Source organism: Anopheles nili, chromosome 2 (genome assembly GCF_943737925.1).
Source record: "Anopheles nili chromosome 2, idAnoNiliSN_F5_01, whole genome shotgun sequence".
Classification (NCBI taxonomy): domain Eukaryota; kingdom Metazoa; phylum Arthropoda; class Insecta; order Diptera; family Culicidae; genus Anopheles; species Anopheles nili.
The window spans coordinates 53,755,150-53,773,856 of NC_071291.1; the positions used below are offsets into that span (position 1 = coordinate 53,755,150).

At 41.5% G+C, this 18,707-nt stretch overlaps 3 protein-coding genes across 3 annotated transcripts; all 3 read right to left on the reverse strand.

The window, feature by feature from the left end:
- Nucleotides 1-3,494: 3,494 nt before the first annotated feature.
- On the reverse strand, nucleotides 3,495-4,205 carry LOC128725995 (uncharacterized). The gene is made up of 3 exons (XM_053819776.1): nucleotides 4,134-4,205; nucleotides 3,914-4,057; nucleotides 3,495-3,830 (listed from the first exon to the last, which is right to left on the reverse strand). The coding sequence occupies exons 1-3, from the start codon at nucleotides 4,203-4,205 to the stop codon at nucleotides 3,495-3,497; spliced, it is 552 nt and encodes a 183-aa protein (XP_053675751.1).
- Nucleotides 4,206-4,628: 423 nt separating this feature from the next.
- LOC128726004 (uncharacterized) lies at nucleotides 4,629-6,234 on the reverse strand. Its single transcript, XM_053819786.1, has 3 exons — nucleotides 6,013-6,234; nucleotides 5,047-5,265; nucleotides 4,629-4,988 (listed from the first exon to the last, which is right to left on the reverse strand). The coding sequence occupies exons 1-3, from the start codon at nucleotides 6,232-6,234 to the stop codon at nucleotides 4,629-4,631; spliced, it is 801 nt and encodes a 266-aa protein (XP_053675761.1).
- Nucleotides 6,235-17,805: 11,571 nt separating this feature from the next.
- On the reverse strand, nucleotides 17,806-18,506 carry LOC128726015 (uncharacterized). The gene is made up of 3 exons (XM_053819797.1): nucleotides 18,438-18,506; nucleotides 18,221-18,364; nucleotides 17,806-18,141 (listed from the first exon to the last, which is right to left on the reverse strand). Exons 1-3 carry the CDS (start codon nucleotides 18,504-18,506, stop codon nucleotides 17,806-17,808), a joined length of 549 nt encoding a protein of 182 aa, XP_053675772.1.
- Nucleotides 18,507-18,707: the final 201 nt, after the last annotated feature.

The following is an 18,707-nucleotide window of genomic DNA, read 5'->3' on the forward strand; positions in this document are numbered from 1 at the left end:
GTCCGAAATGAGGACTTGCCCCATCCAATTACCAAGTAGTGAAAGTGTAGCCAAGAGGATTTTTTTAGAACCATTCTTTAACATCCACTCTGCAAGAAAAATGGTTAACAATCCAAAATAAATTGCAATTGCAACAGTAATTGTTATTTCCCTGCACGATCTCAATTCAATCAACACTTCATACCAATTTGTAAAATATTTCATCTACAATTACTTTTACTCCAAGAGTAATTGACTTGTTGTATTAATACTAGGCTTATACTATTATGTTAAAACTGATAATAATACTAACGATAGGGAATAATATTTCTTCTTATTACATGAAATTTTAATTCTTTTAAATTTTAAATCTTGTCCGACATAATCATTGCCAAAAACCTTTACACCTAGCCAATGCGTTTGTATAATGAGAAAGATCAACTCTGTATATGAAGCTTTTGAAACTATTGTTATACAACCTTATTGCTCATTTAGTATTGCTTATTTCCGGGCCATTAGGCAGTTATATGCGTTTATAAGAAAGATCATTTTTACCGGTCCGGTGATGATAGCCCGGAATCAAAGTAGGCTTTGAATAAGTCAATTATGGCATTCTTTTCTCATCAAGCACTTTCGAGTCACATGTGTTATTATTAAAGTAAGAAATCGTCAAATGCCAAAAAAATGTAAGACCTCTCAAGCTTCTAGTTCATGAATGCTTTTTTCCACCTACTACAATGTGGCTGACAATGGGTCGACTTACCACGTATTCTTCAAATGAACGTTTAATTTGTGCTATTTTCTGCATGTGTCTAGCTGAGCGATTGAAATGTATCAATTGCATTCTTTAACTCAAATTTATAGCCTCCAAAGAAGCCTAAACAAATCCAAAGCCTTCCTAAGCAATGTTTTATAGGTAGGAAAAATGAGTTTCGAATCCGATCTTATCCTATAACGATAGATGTAATCTTAAAATAATTACATTAATAATTTGCCTCAATGATTCAATGTTTGTTCGACTTAGATTGATAAATTTCATGGTCAACTAATATTTACAATTTCAGTGAAACTTTTTTTACATATGTTATTAGCTAGCAAATTAACGTCCATCTCACTAATTTGTCCTCAAACAAAATATTTACTTTTCATACTGATGATGGTAATATACTCTATTTTTCCATCCGGTATTTACAATCTCGGAATTATTGGACTAATTCAAACACTGTAAGACAAACAAATAATGAAGACACGCATTCAAATAAATCCAAAGCGAGATTGTACACCCATTCAGAGCGTATCAAACAGCCATTGTAACGGTGCAACATGAACCAAATGTTATACATCCTTATTGCGGAACTAGTATTGCTTTTTGAACCGTCAGACGGGTTTATGTCAGTGAGTAGCAGCATCGTTGAGGATTTAACACAAGTTCGTTTATAGGGATTTTTCCCCTCCTCTTCTGTAGCTTATACCGGTGCTGGATAAAATCGTCAGTAAATATAACAACAAAACCGCACTTCTATCGTACGTGTTTGAAAACCCACACAACATTACACATCAGATTGTATCGTTCGATATAGACATGGTGCGCGAACTGAAGGACATGAAAGTGAGCAATCCGTTTTACGTTTGTTTAAAATGATCGTACACGTTAGTTGTCCGTTATAGCTAAGGGTAGCTTACCACTTCGTTCTACCGAACTGTAATACGAAGCTGTTAATCGAACGTACAGTCGATTCGAGGCGACCAACGATGGATAGGTTCATCAAACTCGTCTACGATCATATGAAGCGCAACAACCGGCTCCCAGCCGGATGTCCGATACCGGCGGAATTGTTTTACATGCCCAAAATCCCGCTATGATTCAGATTCCCGGTTTCCTTCCCGAAACCAGCTTCATGTTCGACACCAACTACCACACAGGTTTGGCGTTTGGACCGTTCGTCGAAGTTCGTTTTCACGGACGGCTTGTGCGCGTCCGGAACGAGGAATTGCCTCGCTCAATTGATTTTACTGATTTAAAAAAAAAATAAATTGTACACATATATTGCTAGTATTTTTTTTTCTAGCTTTATCATACCACACACTAAGCAATTGTATTTTAGCAAAGTAATAAAAATAGTCCAGATCTACTTAGGCAAAGTTATATTTCAACATGCTAAATGCACCGTATAACTATTGCTAGCAAAATATTTTCAGAAGCATTTAAACAGTAATTTCTGTTGAATTTTTGAAATTTATAGTTAATACTCAAATGTATCGTGAAATAGTTCATATGCTGCTAATTATGAATTACCTCATCTAAAATTTTTTTTCACATTAGAAGTTGTTGATTTATTGAGTTAATACTAAGTCACAATTGGGAATGTTATTTTTTGATATTACTCTGAATTTGCGTATGTTCTATATCAACATCGATCGGCAGTGGCGCATTTCACTCTTTTTATTGTTGAAAACATACGAATTTCGAATATGCGTTCCTTTGCTGTGCCTGCTAAACCGATAATATCTACTATTGCATCTGCTTCAATAAAGAACGGTGGCAGGCGCATCTGGTTCAGCGAGATACCCCGGAACTGGTACAATCCGCTTGCAAATGGGCACTTGGTAGGCATGTTGCCGTGGCGCTTCATCTCCCGGTATACGATTTGGGCGATACGATGCGATCCCGGGTTTCTAATGAGAGCACATAGATCGATCGTCTGGTTGTAGAACGGAGTCTTTACTGCACCAGCCTTTACGCCCAGCCATAGAGCTGCATTTATCTACGACGAGAAAGATCAGCAATTGTACCTGAGCATTTTAAAAGACCAACAATCCATAGAACCTACTTTGGGTTGGTGGATGGGCTCGTGAAACGTGAAAGCCATGTCACACGCGTTCTCGTTATTGAGCAGCTTTATCGTAGTATTCATGTACTTTGTGTTGTCTGTAAACTTTATCTGTTGAATATATGGAATAAGCTTATAGCCTACCAAGGAAATGGAGTACACGGTGTCCAGCATGAGCCACCAGCACAATATCACTCTCCAAAACGAGGACATTAGTTTACTGCTATCATAGGACGGTTTGCTAAAAATGAGCCATCGTCGCGCCTTCTGCGGTATGCGATCGGCTGCCATTATTGACTCTAATAACTACAGCAGATGATGGTTTCGAGCTGATTTGAGAAAAACGATCATTATAATACGATCATCACACTGGTTTTATCTGATCACAATTAAAGTGTTTTTATTAATATGCTCACGATAACTATGATCAACGATAAAAGAAAGGCTTCTTTTATGACCTTTTAATAATTGCCCAATGCCTATTCATTGCTTGAAAATTTGAAAAAACTCATAGAAAAACCATACAATGTATTGAAAAGAAAAATACTTTTAAACAAACCCGAATAATCCATGCCATTTTAGGCCGCTTTATTCACACATTTTTCGCAAAGTAAACTAAAATGTGAATCGTGCAAAAATTGTCTCTTCCATCGTGCTGATCAAATCGTTGCATCATAGTCACAGCTAGTTTCTGTGCGTTATTCGCTTCAAGCGACCATACCATTGGCTCTCAAATATTGGCGGCTTATCGGGTCCTTCCATGCAGTTGACGCGCAACAAGAAATTACTTTCGGGCAAAAACACCGGCAGCTTAATATGGTTCAGCGTGGTGTTAAGCGTGATGCGTTCGAGCGGACGCACCGGGCATGTCGACGGTATCTGACCGTGACGCTTCAGGTCGTCGTAGATCAGCTTCACCAAACGCTCGGTCGGACGTTTGACAAAGGAGCACAAGTCGATGGTGCTCTCATAGAGCACGTTATCAACCATGCCGAGGCGTACGCTGTACCGGGAGTGCAACTGCAAAGGCGTTAGGAAAAGAAACCTTAGTGACGCTGCACCCGGTTTGATGTTGACGTGGGAGCACATCAAACTAATTATACCCATAGCGTGTTTATCTGCTTCCTAAAAACCAAGCTCAGATGTAAAGAAGAGTATGGAGCAGAAGTATAGCGCATGACCGTCACGTTGGCGTTCATATACTTTGGGTTGGCCGTTACTTCGGCGTTTGTCATAATGATCACCATCTAGAAGAGAGGATATGGTCGGTTTTTCTTCGTTGGTGCATTTTTTCTCGCCACCGGTGCTTAACACACTACCTACCCGGCCCACTTTCAGTACTCCCGCGAGGCTCAGATGGCCGAATAAAATGACGGCAACCGTAGCCCTGATCATGGCGCACAATTGAACGGAACGATCACGCATCGGATGTCAACAGACAAGCGGTAAAGTTGGGCTCTGTAGTTTTGTTTCCACCAGTGCGCAAGACACGCTTGATCTACTCGATCAACGGAAACCGCAACGCAATTATAAAGCGTTTTATTTAAGTCGTGTTTTAATTAAATCTGCTAAACTGCACGGCGCTCAACTTTGTCTCCATTAAGTGGCATTGGAATTAAATTACTGAAGTGAAATAGCAATCAACGTGTGTAATCCGTACAATATTACCCACGCTTGTATACAGTTTCGTATGGTCTAAGCATAGTTTAAAGCTGTAACTAGGTTTAAACAAAAAATACTATCAGGACAAATATGCACACTGTAGAAATATTGAAATGATCCACCTTCTCGGTCAGATCGATTTATTACCCGTCCATCTTACAATGGGCTCGAAAACAAATTCTCAATGAATCGCATCAGTCTGCCGTACATGCGAAATTCGATCAAGTTTACGCGACGTACCTCGGAGCGGTAGATCGTTTCGAACAGAAACGACGCCTCTGGCAAAAACGCAGGCAGCGGAACATCGGAGGAGCGTATGTCGCGGATGTAGTAGTTACCAGGTTCGACTGGACATCGGGATGGTAGGTTGGTGCGTGGTCGCACGTAGTCATACACCAGCTTCACCAATCGGTCCGAGCTAGGATTGCGCATGTAAAAGCACATGTCGACCGTTCGCTTAATAAGCACCATTCTAATCGACCCATTCTCAGTGACATCCGAGTACACGAACTGCAGCTGAAGGAGTAGAAAACTTCTGGAGAGTTCATTTACCATCGCTACTTCTCGCACGCACCTTCATATCCGTTATAGGACGCGAGATGTTAATGCCTAGCTCAATGGATTGGTTCATTAACGAATCTGGGCAATGGAAAGTGTGTGACAGGTCAATGCTCTTCACTCGGGAATTGAATTCTATATTTGTTCCCACAGCTAGCAACTGTTGCGCATGGAAATGGATTGCAAAAGAAAAGGGAAAATAAGTGATTTTAAAGGCAAAATGATTCGCACTTACCTTTACAAATGCACAGGAGGGTGAAAAGTGTGTGAAAAACAACAGTGCAATGGAAACCAAAAGTGTTCCATAATACATCATTCTGTCATTGCAGCCATGCGACTGTCCATCAGCTGCATGGCGACATTCTGAATATGCTTTTTAATTGCTTTATCCAATCAAGATGGTTTGATATGATCAATGTTCAACCAATCGCACAGTATGATATGTTTCAGATACACGCAGCATTAATTCTCGTATTCATGTCACGAACACCTAACGACTAATTCAGCAATACGGTTTTTGCAAAAATCTCGCATTGAACTATTTCACTTACTATAAATGAATAGTGATATGTATCACTATACAGTAATATGAAAGAAGATATAACAATGCTTGAAAATTAAATAGTGACAAAATAAAACGTTGTATTGAGATGTTTTAAATTTTCTACCAATCGAGCTCCATCCAGAGGTTCCTAAGCCTACTAAGTTCAATCTGTCAACAATTTACAAACAGTTTCATTCATGTTGGTTCCATGGGCTATGAGCCTGAGTGGTACAAAATCCAATGCCATACCAGCGCTTTATAAAAAAGCTTATAATAAAATAGAAACGTTAAGCAACAGTATGAAAAAATTATAACATCTTCGATATATTTCCAATAGTATCACTGCATTAACACCATGCCACGACGTTAAAATATGCCGTTGATAATGCGCACTAGCTTACCAAAGATACGAAACTCGATGAGTGTTTCCTGGCGCACCTCCGAACGGTATACTATTTCCAGCATTAGTGTCGTTTCGGGCAGAAACGGTGGCAGCTTCACGTCGGACGGTCGTATATCGTGCGCTTGATAATCCCCGGCTGGGAACGGACACCTCTTCGGTAGATTGCTGCGAGCCATGACGTAATCGTATACTATCTTCACAACCCGGTCCGAGTTGGGGTTGCGCACGTAATAGCACACATCCACCGTTCTTTTCATAATGGCACCTAGAGCGGTATAATTCGCGCTAGTAGCGTAGTACGAAAAATAACACTTTGGACGGTTCGGAAAGGGTTACTATGGGTTTTTCTTTCGATCTTCATTTTCGTAATCGTACCTTCATTTCCTTAATCGGACGCTTAAATGTCACCCATATGTCGAGGGACTGGTCGGTTTGGGACTCCATTCGGTGAAACGTATACGATACGTTGATCATTTCCACATTGCTTAAGAACTCAATCTTACTGATAACCGGCACTACCTGTGGTGCTCAAAAAAAAAACAAACAATGCGCACAATAGTTTAAACTTGATATCGAGTGTTACTGTTAGAAAATCTTTGCATTTACCCTAACAAATGCGCGCGATGTGGCGAAATAGGACAAGAAGCATAGCACGAGTGATAGCGACACTGGAGCTCGATAACGAGCCATAATGGGGTTTGTTTCGAAAATGAGCCTTTCAGTAGCTAGGTGGAGAACAACAACCGATCCTTTTGTCCTCGGACTCCAACTCAGTACGCGTTCAAAACGAAATTTGCAATATAACGGTGTTGGTTTTTTGCACTAGAATCAACGCATCGAATCAACGTGTCCGAACTATAATGGTGCTTAATTGCACAGGGTTGACTTTAATGGAAGCCACGCAAATCAGCGAGTAGCAAGCTCTAACGTTGCAAATTTAAATTTTGCAGTCATTCGATAACGACCTTCATGAATTATTACCGCAATGCAGGGGATCACCGTGGTTTTGGTGGTATGTCTCGCATTTGCGAGTCTTTTAGCGATCACCTCAGCTGGAAAGGTAGATTATCACGAAAAACTCCACCGGCAAGGAAGCAAACGACACTCGAATCCGTGAGCTATTGTTTTTCAGATGTTGTTAGTTCTACAGCACGCCGAAGTTAAGGCCAATCCACGCTTCCTTAATTCGAGCGCTTCGGTCACACGCTACAATAAACCGCCGTATTCATCCTTTGACTTGACCATCATATATCTGCAAAAGTTGAACGAGTTGACGGTACGGATCGCTCGTAGCTGGCACGGGAGGGTGGCCTTCCTTCAAATATCCGTTTTGTTTGTAACATTTACTCGTAGCTCCAAGTGAGTTACACCGTTCAGAGGGGCAGGATAAACAGCATGATCTACAACAACACGCTCGACTTGTGCGCCTACATGAAGCGACCGAATGACCGCTTCGTAAAGATGGTCTTCGACGAGCTAAAACGCCACGGTCCGGTACCATCATCCTGTCCCATCCGTCCCATGCGGCTCGTCTTGAAGAATGTTACGCTCAATCACGTGAACTTTCCATCGTTTCTACCGGAAACTAATTTTCTTATGCAGGTTAATTGCTTGGAGGGTCCGCAGAAGATCGTCATTTACGAAAGCAAATGGTACGGTCACTTGAAGAGGGTAAAGTAACAGAAACAAAAGGAGCAATCATTCGCTTCCGCTCCGTTTTGTGAGGTTACTTCAAGGGTCAATGAGTGACTGTCGCGACGACTACCATGAACCTGTAAGCAACATAAACAAGCATAGCCAACACATATTTCAAGGAGGCATCAATTACTTAGTATTCGTATTTTATTACCGTATTTCTAGAAATATTCCCGTATTTTTACGAGTATAGTGCGCATACAACAGTAGTGCGCACCTAAATTTTACCACCAATTTTTGGGAAAAAATTTTTTCAAAAAAAAATTATTTTATCATACAATATGCTGTTTCACCCGGTAAATCTTTCTCTGCACAAAATTATTCAACTAACCTCTCTTGCAGGTGACTTTCGAATATTGTGCGCGGTTACTACATTAATCAGAATTTTTTTTAAAGTGCGCACAATACTCGATAAAATACGGTACTTTATTAATTTATTCTCAATCATAAATATAGATGCCTTAGCCTCTATTGTTTGACGTACGGTATGTGACCTTAGAGGAAGGATTGGCTACTCAACACCTCCTGGTATAAAAGTAAAACCATATGGAAAGTGTTGGGATCCTTGTACAAAAGGCGTAACAATCGTAACAATCGGCTAACGATCCTTAGGCTATCGAGCGAGCATTCGCATCCTTTATGAAACAACGAGACGTTCAAAGAGCAAAGTGTGTGTATCGAAAATAAAGCGTAATACTTAATTTTGCTGCTTGTGCATTCAAATAAATATTTTGAACACCTCTCCCAATTCCACTGTCACAACAGAAATTATTGCAATCCCACCGTCATAACAGCAATCTTTATTTTACTTGTTCTTTCAGCTTCAGTTAGTACCGCAGTAACGTTGGAGACAGGAATATCGCAAAGTCGACTTGCATTCAAAAGTTATACTTACCATAACAGACAAGAGAGTTGCTACATACTACAAAGAAAACACAAGATTGTAATTAGGCAACACTTGGCGTGCAATTGAAACCACGGATAAATAAATCGTATCGTGTCAGAGCACATTCCTCTGTCCATAGAGGGTTGTTTTATTTTTCTTAGCTAATTTTTACATATAAAAAACAATTAAATGATAAATCTGCCTAGTAATAACAACTCACAATAAATCATTTAGCTTATGATTGTAAGATTTTCATCAATATTTTTAAATATTTAAATCATTAAATCTCTCCAATAATAAGGCTGCATCCTGAACAAAGCTGGCTGCATTGTGGCATCATTACTTTTTTTAAAACTATTTTCCTTCTGGACTTTCTGAAATTACAGTTGAATACTATCGGAGAAGATAAGGAAATGGAAACGTGTTTAGCGTCCTCCATCGGACGATTGCTTTACATATCTAACCGTTTGGGAAGCTTTCTATCATGTTTCCATTATAAAGATCTCATTTTTTATTGCACTTTAATAGTTTTATTGCACTTTAACAATTGATCATGATACCTATTGTTTAGTTCTAGTCCCCAGAAGTGAAGATATTATTGAACACCCGCACCAAACTGCCGTACAGGCGAAACACTGCCAGAGTTTCCTGGCGCACCTCGGAGCTGTATGTAGTGTCCCACATAAAATCCGTCTCGGGCAAGAACGCAGGCACCGGAACATCCGACAACCGAATTAACGTATTGTAGCTCCCGGGCGGGATGGGACATCTCATAGGGATGGTCGAGTGCTGCTTGATGTAGTCGAACACCAGCTTTATCAACCGGTCTGACTCAGGATGTCGAAAGAAGTAGCAAACGTCGACTGTTCGTTTCGCGACTAGCCTGGGTGCTGTTGCGTTATTCGCAATGAAGAAGTATGACAGGGCAAGCTGAAAAATGTATAAAACAGTCAACAATCCGTCTGTTTGAAGATGATGAGCTTACCTTTATTCCTCTCAATGGTCGTTTAAATTGCACCCGCATATCAATGGATTGGTTGACTAGTGACTCGGGTTGGTAAAATATATATGACACGTTGATGTAATCCACTTTGCTCGAAAAATGGATTCTATTTCCAACGGCGTACAACTGCATGGGTTACAAATTGCAGGCCGATTAAGAAAGATCAAACATACAAAACCCGCAAATCACAATCAGAGCAGGAACTTACCTTAACAAATCCATGTGAGAGATGAGGAAATAACATTAGCTGGATCAGGATGAATCGAGAAACCATGTTAAGCAAGGTGCTAGTGCTTCTCTCTCCAGTGCTTGAAAATATATTTTGCAGAACAAACTCAAATTTCCATATTATCGTAAATCAGCTAGTGAAACTGATCTGTAGATAAGTAACATTATGGTTTTAATGGAAGCAAATTAGCAATAATTTAGCTCTCTGTAATGGCATAAACCAGACTATCGATGATGTGGAATGGGCACAACAGGACGGCTAATCATCAGTGTTGCATTTTGATATTGTTTAATTTGTCGTTCATTAATGCTCCAAGAAAAAGCATCCATATAACGTTACGTTAAAAAACTAAATTATTCAAGCACTGAAGCAGGAGCTGTATGGAAAACATTCATCGTTTCAATACTCCTATACGCCTGTGAGACATGGAGTTTGTTCTAAACTGAATAGACCCTCATAGCCGCGTTTGAGAGGAAAATCCTCAGAAGGATTTTTGGCCCCGTATGGGTGGAAGAACAATGCCGAGCTCTACGATCTGTTTGATGTCCTCACTGTCATGCATCGAATTAGACTCGCCAGGTCCCTAAACTGAGATGGAGTGATGGCGTAGATGTGTCCGCCAAAAAAGCCGGGATTAATTTGATTAGCAAACGACGGTGTTCGATCTCGAGTGTTTCCGGTTTCTCATGGAGCAGGCCAATACCGCTAAGCGATTGTAGCGCCTGAAAAGTAAGTAAGTAATCATGTCTACTATATACTAGCATGCTTTTAATAATTCGCATATAATCAAATTGATTTTCATACAAATTCAAGTTCAAAACCCTGTATTTTCGCAACTGTGATGCCATTAAAACAATTCCATATGGTTTTATGCCTTAGCCTGAAACACATTTTCAATCACTCGTACCAGTTTGCCGTAGATTTGAAATACAAATAAAGTTTCACGACGCACCTCGGAACGGTACAGCGTTTCCAACATAAACGCCGACTCGGGCAAGAAGGCAGGAATCGGAACGTCAGAGGGACGTATGTCGCGGCAGTAATAGTCACCAACAGGCAGGGGACATTTCATGGGAATGTTTGTATTATGCATGATATAGTCAAATACCATTTTTACTAACCGATCTGAGTGTTGCCGTCGAAAGAAATAGCATACGTCGATCGTCCGCCTTATTACCGCTTGTTTAGACGAGTTTTTGTCGTTGACGTGGAAGTATGTCCCGTACAGCTAGTTGATAGTAGCAAAAAAAAAGTTTACCTCACATATTATAAATCATAGTTTATGTCTATTACCTTCAAATCTTTCAATGGACGCCTTATAACAAGGCCCAAATCGATGGTTTGGTTAGTCAACGACCCGGGTTGGTGCAATGTATACGAAACGGAAATGTAATCCACTTTACTGGTAAATTCGATTTTTGAACCCATTCCTATCAGCTAAACGTTAAGGATAAGAATATTAAAACAACCGTTTTGTTGAATCTAATATAATCACAAACCTTAACGAAAGCGAGAGTTGTCGTTAGATACGCAAATAACGTTATGATGGCGCACCGGACAACTAAAGCTCTGCTCGCCATGCTTCCGAATAGCTAGTCGATACGAAGATGATAAACACAAGCAAACACGTTGTATTGATGTAATATTTAGCATTTTAGGTTGAAACATAAAATACCTAATCCCATATTAAGCTATCGGGACTCAAATTGGTTGTAAAAAGCTATTACAATAAGTTCAATTGTAGCTATAATCACAGATTATTTTGAGACGGTTTTTCAAGGACCAATGAACAACGACATTATCACACAATGACCATCATGAGTTCAATTACAACACCATAGATGTTGATGTTTTAGCCTTTGTATTGATTGAATAGTGGCTGTAGATCAACGGAAGGATTACCATATGGAAATTGTTGAAATTTATGTATAAAGCTAGCGATCATTCAAGAATTCATCGGCTGCTGAGTGAACAACAGCCCACTCTATAGAAATATTGCCACTCTATAGTTCAAACAGCCCAATTCAAACAAGCAAAGTGATTTCGCAAAGCTGTTACGAGCACCCCTCCCAATAACACAACAACAGAAAGGAAGTTTGGCTTGTAAATTCAGTCTCAGTTATAACCGTAGCTGGACGTTGGAGGCTGAAATATTAGATCATCGTGGTATCACAGAGGTTACTAATAAAGCAAACAAGGATTCTGGATGCAAACTAATCGTATTATGCCAGAGAACATAGTCCATGTTATAACAGGTTTGCATCCAGAAACAAAGCTAATTGCATTCTACTGTCGTGGTTTTTATTATGGACTCTCTAAAAAATGCCTTTACAGTCGAAACACTGCCAGAGTTTCCTGGCGCACCTCGTAGCTGTATATTGTATCCCTGGGCTCGTAGCTGTATGTATGTTGTAGCCTGGGTGCTGTTGCGTTATTCGCAATGAAGAAGTATGACAGGGCAAGCTGAAGAACGTACAGAAAAGTTAATAAATAATCTGCTAGTCTGAAAAAGACGAGCTTACCTTAATTTCTCTCAATGGTCGTTTAAATTGTAATCGTATGTCAATAGAATGATCAACCAACGAATCAGGTTGACAGAATGTATGTAATCCACTTTTGTTGTAAAAAAAACTCTTTTACCAATGGCGTACAGCTACTGTGTTGTAGATTTTGCTCTCTCGGTGACATGAAAAAGTCAACAATGATCCTCCATGTTGCTTGGTCCATAGCTCTAGATACCCATAACAAGATCTAGTTGCCTGTTCATCGACTAGTCCTGACATCCTCACAACATGTCAGACACAATAACACAACAGAAATAACTGTAAGCAGAAACATTGCAGCAGCAACGTTACCTCGTTTTCATAGTTTCAAATCGTTTGAATCTCGCATACACCCCTGATTAATATCACTGTAGAATGATCTATGATATCGTAATAGAAGCACATTAAATTTTCAACAAGCGAAATTATCGGAACGTGTGCTCAATTTGCTTTCACAGTAATGCACGACATTCAATTGCTTGGGTGCATTTGGGTACAATCGTAGAGAAGTTGTCACAACGAAACCCACACCGCCAAATGTTAGCATCCCGGGAGAAAACGATTATCTTGCTCCTTGCACTGGACGCAGTACAGTCCCTATCTTTGATTGGGTACAAACTTCTGCCTTTCATAAAGAAGGTGGACGTCATCGACAATGTGAAATACATGAACAGCTCCATACAGATATTCTCTGCGGAAAACCGAGTTAACGTTGCCTTCAATATGCGAGAAGTGATACCCAACCCACGAGTAAGTTGCATCGGCGGATCTTAGGAAGCGAAGTCTGTGTGACACTTTTGCTTACTCTTTCCCGTAGCTCAACATCGTCCTTTGGTTCGATGTGAGAAACGGAACGTTGAAGGCCCCCTTCTACAACCAGACCATTGATCTGTGTGCCCTCATCAGAAACCCGGGATCACATCGGATCGCCCAGATTGCGTTCCGCGAGATGAAGCGCCACGGAAACATGCCCACCAAGTGTCCAATTCCACGGGGCGTCTACCAGTTCCGGGGTATCTCTCTCAGCCAGATGCGCCTGCCGGCATTTTTCATTGAAGCAGAAGGTATAGTTGTCGTCAATTGCCTCGTAGGAAATACGAGAGAATTAACATTCGGTAGTCGATGGTACGGATGCTTCAAGAGGATCAAATGCACCGTAAAAGAGCGCTGTTGAGTTTGTATAAGAAAAACGGCACCTGACAGACATTCGTACGCACTTTTAAGAACAATGCAAGTGTTTAATGATATAAGCTATTCAAATTTTGTGGTATACAAGCTTTTTGTCTAGCAATCGCAAATATTTGTTTTTATGTATTTCTTTGATTATTTGATACACGATCGTACATTAGTTTTCGATAACGGGTAGTACTTTCCCCCAGATAGGCCACACATCTACACGACGTCCACAAAGACATTATCGATAAATCGCATTAGCTTGCCATGAAATATAAACTCAATAAGTGTTTTGCGGCGCACCTCGGAGCGGTACACCAGCTCCAGCTTGAAGGCAGCCTCGGGTAGAAAGGCTGGCACGGGTACGTCCGATGGTCGGATGTCGTTCATGTAGTACTTGCCAACAGGAAACGGGCACCGCATTGGAAGGTTGGTGCGCTGTATCAAATAGTGGAACAGCACCTTCAGCAATCGGTCCGTGTTGATGTTGCGAAAGAACGTGCACACGTTCACCGTTCGCTTAACGATCAACTGCTGCGATGAACCATTTCCCACGACGTTGTAGTAGGCCGCTTCTAGCTATGGCAGCAGAAAGTGTGGTTAGCATCGTTCGTCGTTGGCAGCTCGTATCAGAACCGTGCCTTTGCTTACCTTCGCATCCTTCACGGGGCGCGTGAGCACGATGTCCATGTCGATCGACTGGTTCGTCAAGGTGTCAGCACCGTGGAAGGTGTGTGCCACTATGATGTTGTTTACTTTGCTTTCGAATTCCACCTTTGTGCCAACGGGCAACAGCTGCCGGAAACGTAACTTCAAACTGAGTGATTCAAGGAGACGCTGCAGCTAACCGTACTTACTTTAACAAACGTGTGAACTATCGAAACATGCACCGAAGCTATCAGAACGGCAAGGAAAAGAGATACCACGGACGGGTGAACAGTGGTCATGCTTTCAGCGAGCGAATAGAGGGATACTAGGCACAGTAAACCTCGACTTTAATCTGATCCTTCTGAATCAATATTTCATTGTGCTCATTGCAATGAAAAATCGTGCCTGCGTCATATCATGCTAAAGATCTTCGATCTTAAATCTACAGTGATTGTGCACGTTAAACATGCACGTAGATAAGTGTTGTCACAAATTATAGTACCAAGCCATCCACGTGTCACAGACCTTCGACCTCCAAATGCAATTCAACAGAATATACTGAATCATTTGCAAGACGCCTCTTCACAGCCACTTGTTAACAAATGTTGCTACTCCGGAAGATAATGATTCTGTTGCTCCTGTCGCTGGGCGTCGTACAAGCCCTAATGGGGTACAAAATGATACCATTCGTAACGAAAGTAGAAGTGTCAGATAACACGAAATATGCGAAAAGCACCGTGCAGATATACCGTCCCGAGAACACGTTCGACTTAAGCATCACATTGAAGAATCAAATTCCAATCCCACGGGTAAGCATCTGTTGCAGCAAGCATCCCAAGCGATCACGCATTAATCACCGTAGGTTAGCGTCGTTCTCTACCTAGACGTAGGTGCCGGTGCGTTAAAAGCCCCGTTCTACAACCAAACGATTGACATGTGCGGTTTGATAAAGAACCCTGAGGCCCACCGAATGGCACAGATAGTGCTACGGGTGGTAAAGCGATACGGAAACTTCCCCAAAACGTGCCCCATTCCGGTCGGGCTGTATCAGTTTCGTGGCATCCCTCTGAACCAGACGCGGCTACCGCCGTTTTTCATGGAAACGGATGTCATGCTTGATATCGTGGGCTTAACAGGGGCAGCAAAAGAACGCACGATCCAATCTCGCTGGTTTGCAACACTCAAACGCATCAAATGCACGGCCGTGAATCATTGCTGAATGTCGGTGGATGTTTTTAGCACAACAAGGGAATAAATTTGCACAAAAAACAACTCGTTTTGTTCCGTTTGTCTTTTGACGTTAATAATTAGGACTTTTAAAATTAAAATTTATTTAGCCAATGCTCGCTAGACATAACAAGTCAATTGCGTTATAGATTAATATCTATAGCGATTTAATTCTCGTTGCGGACGCAATATTTGTGATGTGATATTTTCTATAATACACAGCGTTTAAATCCACTCAGTGCAGTTAGTAATTTTCCGAAGAAATTTTTCCTTTTTTTGATACAGTTTCGCTCCTACTTCGCTCTTGATCGTTATCTAGAAGCACATAAAAATGCATACAGCGCACCAGTGGGCTATAAAGCTTTCCTTCACGTGTATCGCGTTGCTCTCAGAGAAGCATGGATCCCTTGACGAGCTGGCGATGGATATTCATTGCCCTGTTTCTAGCCAACCTCCACACCGGACAATCGCAACTCATGAAATTTAGGGTACGTATTTGGCACCATCCTTTGACGTAGCGCTCTTAACTGACTTTTCGCGTACCGCAGTCGATGGTCGTGATGAACCGCGCCGAGATAGCGGACAACCCGAAGTACATCACCTCCACGATCAAGGTGTACCCCATGAAAATGCCCAACACGGGCTATCTGCACGACTACGAGGGTGACCTGCTGCAGCGTATCGATCAGGCCAAAGTCAACGTCGTTTTCCTTGTGCGTATGAAGGAGAACCTCGAGGTGGCCGTGTACAACCGGACCGTGGATTTGTGCTCGTTTCTGAGGCGGCCGTCCGAGCGGTTGTTTAAAATGGTGCTGGATGATTTGAGACAGCACGGCCGAATGCCTGTCAGGTGCCCTGTGCTTCCGGGGAAGTATTTCTTTCGTAATTCCACCTTCAGCTCGATACAACCGCCCGCTTTTCTGCCGGAAGGCCAGTTCCATTGCGACGTGAAAGTGACCAACGATCACGAGCAAATCCTTAAGCACCGCTGGTTCGGGCGGTTGAAGAAAATTTACTAACCGGCGGTGTACTAGAAAAAAATAAAAATAAATCCGCAAAACGCATGTCTGGCAGACGTCTACGATGTTCTTAATTAAACGTATTGTTTCACTAATTTCTGTTAAATTATGGTAGCAAAACAATAAGTGTATATTGTGCTGTTTAATGTCACCAAGACGTATCAGGAAAATAAGTTTATCTGTAAGAGGACATTTATTATAACCATAATCCTCTAAACCATGGGATATTCATTTTTTCCTAATTTTCAGCGCTTTCATTTTGAGGTTTTTCCTAGTTCTAATCAATTAACGTTTCAGGTCAATACCCTCAAAAAGAATGGATTACATTTTTGTATCGTAATTATCATGGGCGGTCGAGTACTTTGCAATTGTAACCTGCGCAAATGTAAAATGATCTGGCAACTAAATCATAGTAAAATAGTCTACCAACAGATCAATTAAGTGTTCGTTTGTGCAAAAAGAAGGTTACAAATTGTGTATCCTTCGTACTAAAGATTACATAGCTAATGAAAACGTGCGTCATGAAACTGTTGCGAGTATTAGTGTCCGTTGCCATTCTGCAGGTAATCCATCCCTTGACTGTCGTTACTGAAATTCCCCCCATTGTGAGGAGGCTTGACTCGGTATTTAACCGAAAGTTCTTAAACGGAACCCTTGACGAAATCAACGACGCTGGCATAGGCAGGAGAAGTCCGACAACATTCACGGTGGTTTTCTACATTTTTGAAACTCTTACCAAGTCAAGGGTATTATGAACAATTCTCTTGCTTCCTTTGTTCTTGGTGATCAGTCAACTTTTAAAAAAATGCATGCTCTCCTTTCTGTTTAAAGCTCCGCACCTAACTATTGTGAATTTCCAACAAATGACGCCTTAATGCACCGTTCTTTGATTCCATGGTAGATTTTTGTGAATAAATAGCCCACCCAAAAAATTACCGTCTGTTGTCGCTGATCTACCGCGAAATTCAGCGATACGGTCAGGCTCCGTAATGACCCATAATGGTTCATTGGACTTACCTAACCTGTTCCTCAGACAAACGCAGCTGCCCTCCTTTATCGTGGTGCCCGACTTCCAGCTGGAGTTCGAGGGATTCTTCGGAACAACGCAAGAAAAGTGCATGAGAGTTTACGCGTACGGGAACATGAAGTGCATTTAACGTGCTTTCGACCGATGGAGCTACTCGACGGCCGATGATCATACACAAGCTTCTCCCCACGCACGATAGTTAGCTGAATTGCTTTTCGAAAATACAATAAATAGTACAACACATTGCTAATTTTCCTTTATTAGTCCTGCACGTGTGTTTGGCGCTTATTTGACCCAATGCAACCCAAAGCAAGGCTTTATTGAATGGTAAAGAACGTTAGCTTCACATCAGTAAAATTGCAATATGGGCGGCACGTTTTAGGTGAACGATCTTTTCAACTCACCGTACCATTGGGTCAGAAAGCAGACTTCGTATTGGGGGCCACGGTAGAAGTTGAGATCGAAACGGAATTTGCTCTCCGGTAGAAAGCCCGGCAAACGGAACCCATGGAAGCTTTTGTTGAACGAGTACGTACCGACCTGGATGGGGCACCGCTTGGGCAGGCAACCACGGCGATTCACGTCCTCGTAGATCATCTTGAGTATGCGATCGGTCGAAGGTTGTCGTAGGTACGTGCAGAAACTGATCGTTCGGTTGTAGAACGCCTTATCGTAGTTTCCGGTCAACGAAGGCACGTAGTATATCGTGGATACCTACGCAAAATGTGTCCCATCAAACGAATGAATAATTCACCTCATTGTGGCTCACCGGTTCGATCGTGCGAAATCTCACCCTCAAATCGAAAACCGTTTCCAGAACCTGCAGTTGAAAATCAGCCACGTAGTCCATCGGGGAACCGAACCTTCTAATTACCGCTGAAGCGTTGGCCACTTTGGGATTATTAAGAACCTCTACTTTGTTGATTAGCACATACATCTTGAGTAGGAAAATTGTGAAATGTACATAAATCAAAATATACGTAGTGAGCGTTAAAAAGGGGCGTCCAAACCTTGGAAAGTACATTCCCAGCCAACAACGTGCAACATAACACTAGTAAGAGGGCACTTTTCGCGAACATTGTAGATCAGCCGATTAGCAAGCTTTCGCTCAGCGCGTTTGAAGCTATACAGACCCGCAACAGGGGTATGCTAACCATTTAAGTCACACGAACCTTCACATCGGATACAATGATTAAGCCATTAAAATGCGTTACATCTCCTATTATCATGATATTGATCAATGCGAAAATTAACCAATCCAAAATATACTTTCAGTCCCT

Excerpts from the sequence above, each read along its gene's own strand:
- LOC128725995 (XM_053819776.1), bottom strand. The coding sequence starts at position 4,205 with ATGATCAGGGCTACGGTTGCCGTCATTTTATTCGGCCATCTGAGCCTC. Across the intron at positions 4,058-4,133 it reads GAGTACTGAAAGTGGGCCGG|ATGGTGATCATTATGACAAA; the intron begins GTAGGTAGTGTG and ends CCTCTCTTCTAG. Across the intron at positions 3,831-3,913 it reads AGCAGATAAACACGCTATGG|TTGCACTCCCGGTACAGCGT; the intron begins GTATAATTAGTT and ends ACGCCTTTGCAG.
- LOC128726015 (XM_053819797.1), bottom strand. The coding sequence starts at position 18,506 with ATGTTCGCGAAAAGTGCCCTCTTACTAGTGTTATGTTGCACGTTGTTG. Across the intron at positions 18,365-18,437 it reads CTGGGAATGTACTTTCCAAG|ATGTATGTGCTAATCAACAA; the intron begins GTTTGGACGCCC and ends TTCCTACTCAAG. Across the intron at positions 18,142-18,220 it reads AAACGGTTTTCGATTTGAGG|GTATCCACGATATACTACGT; the intron begins GTGAGATTTCGC and ends CATTTTGCGTAG.
- LOC128726004 (XM_053819786.1), bottom strand. The coding sequence starts at position 6,234 with ATGAAAAGAACGGTGGATGTGTGCTATTACGTGCGCAACCCCAACTCG. Across the intron at positions 5,266-6,012 it reads AAATAGTATACCGTTCGGAG|GTAAGTGCGAATCATTTTGC; the intron begins GTGCGCCAGGAA and ends GCATTTGTAAAG. Across the intron at positions 4,989-5,046 it reads GTCCTATAACGGATATGAAG|CTGCAGTTCGTGTACTCGGA; the intron begins GTGCGTGCGAGA and ends CTACTCCTTCAG.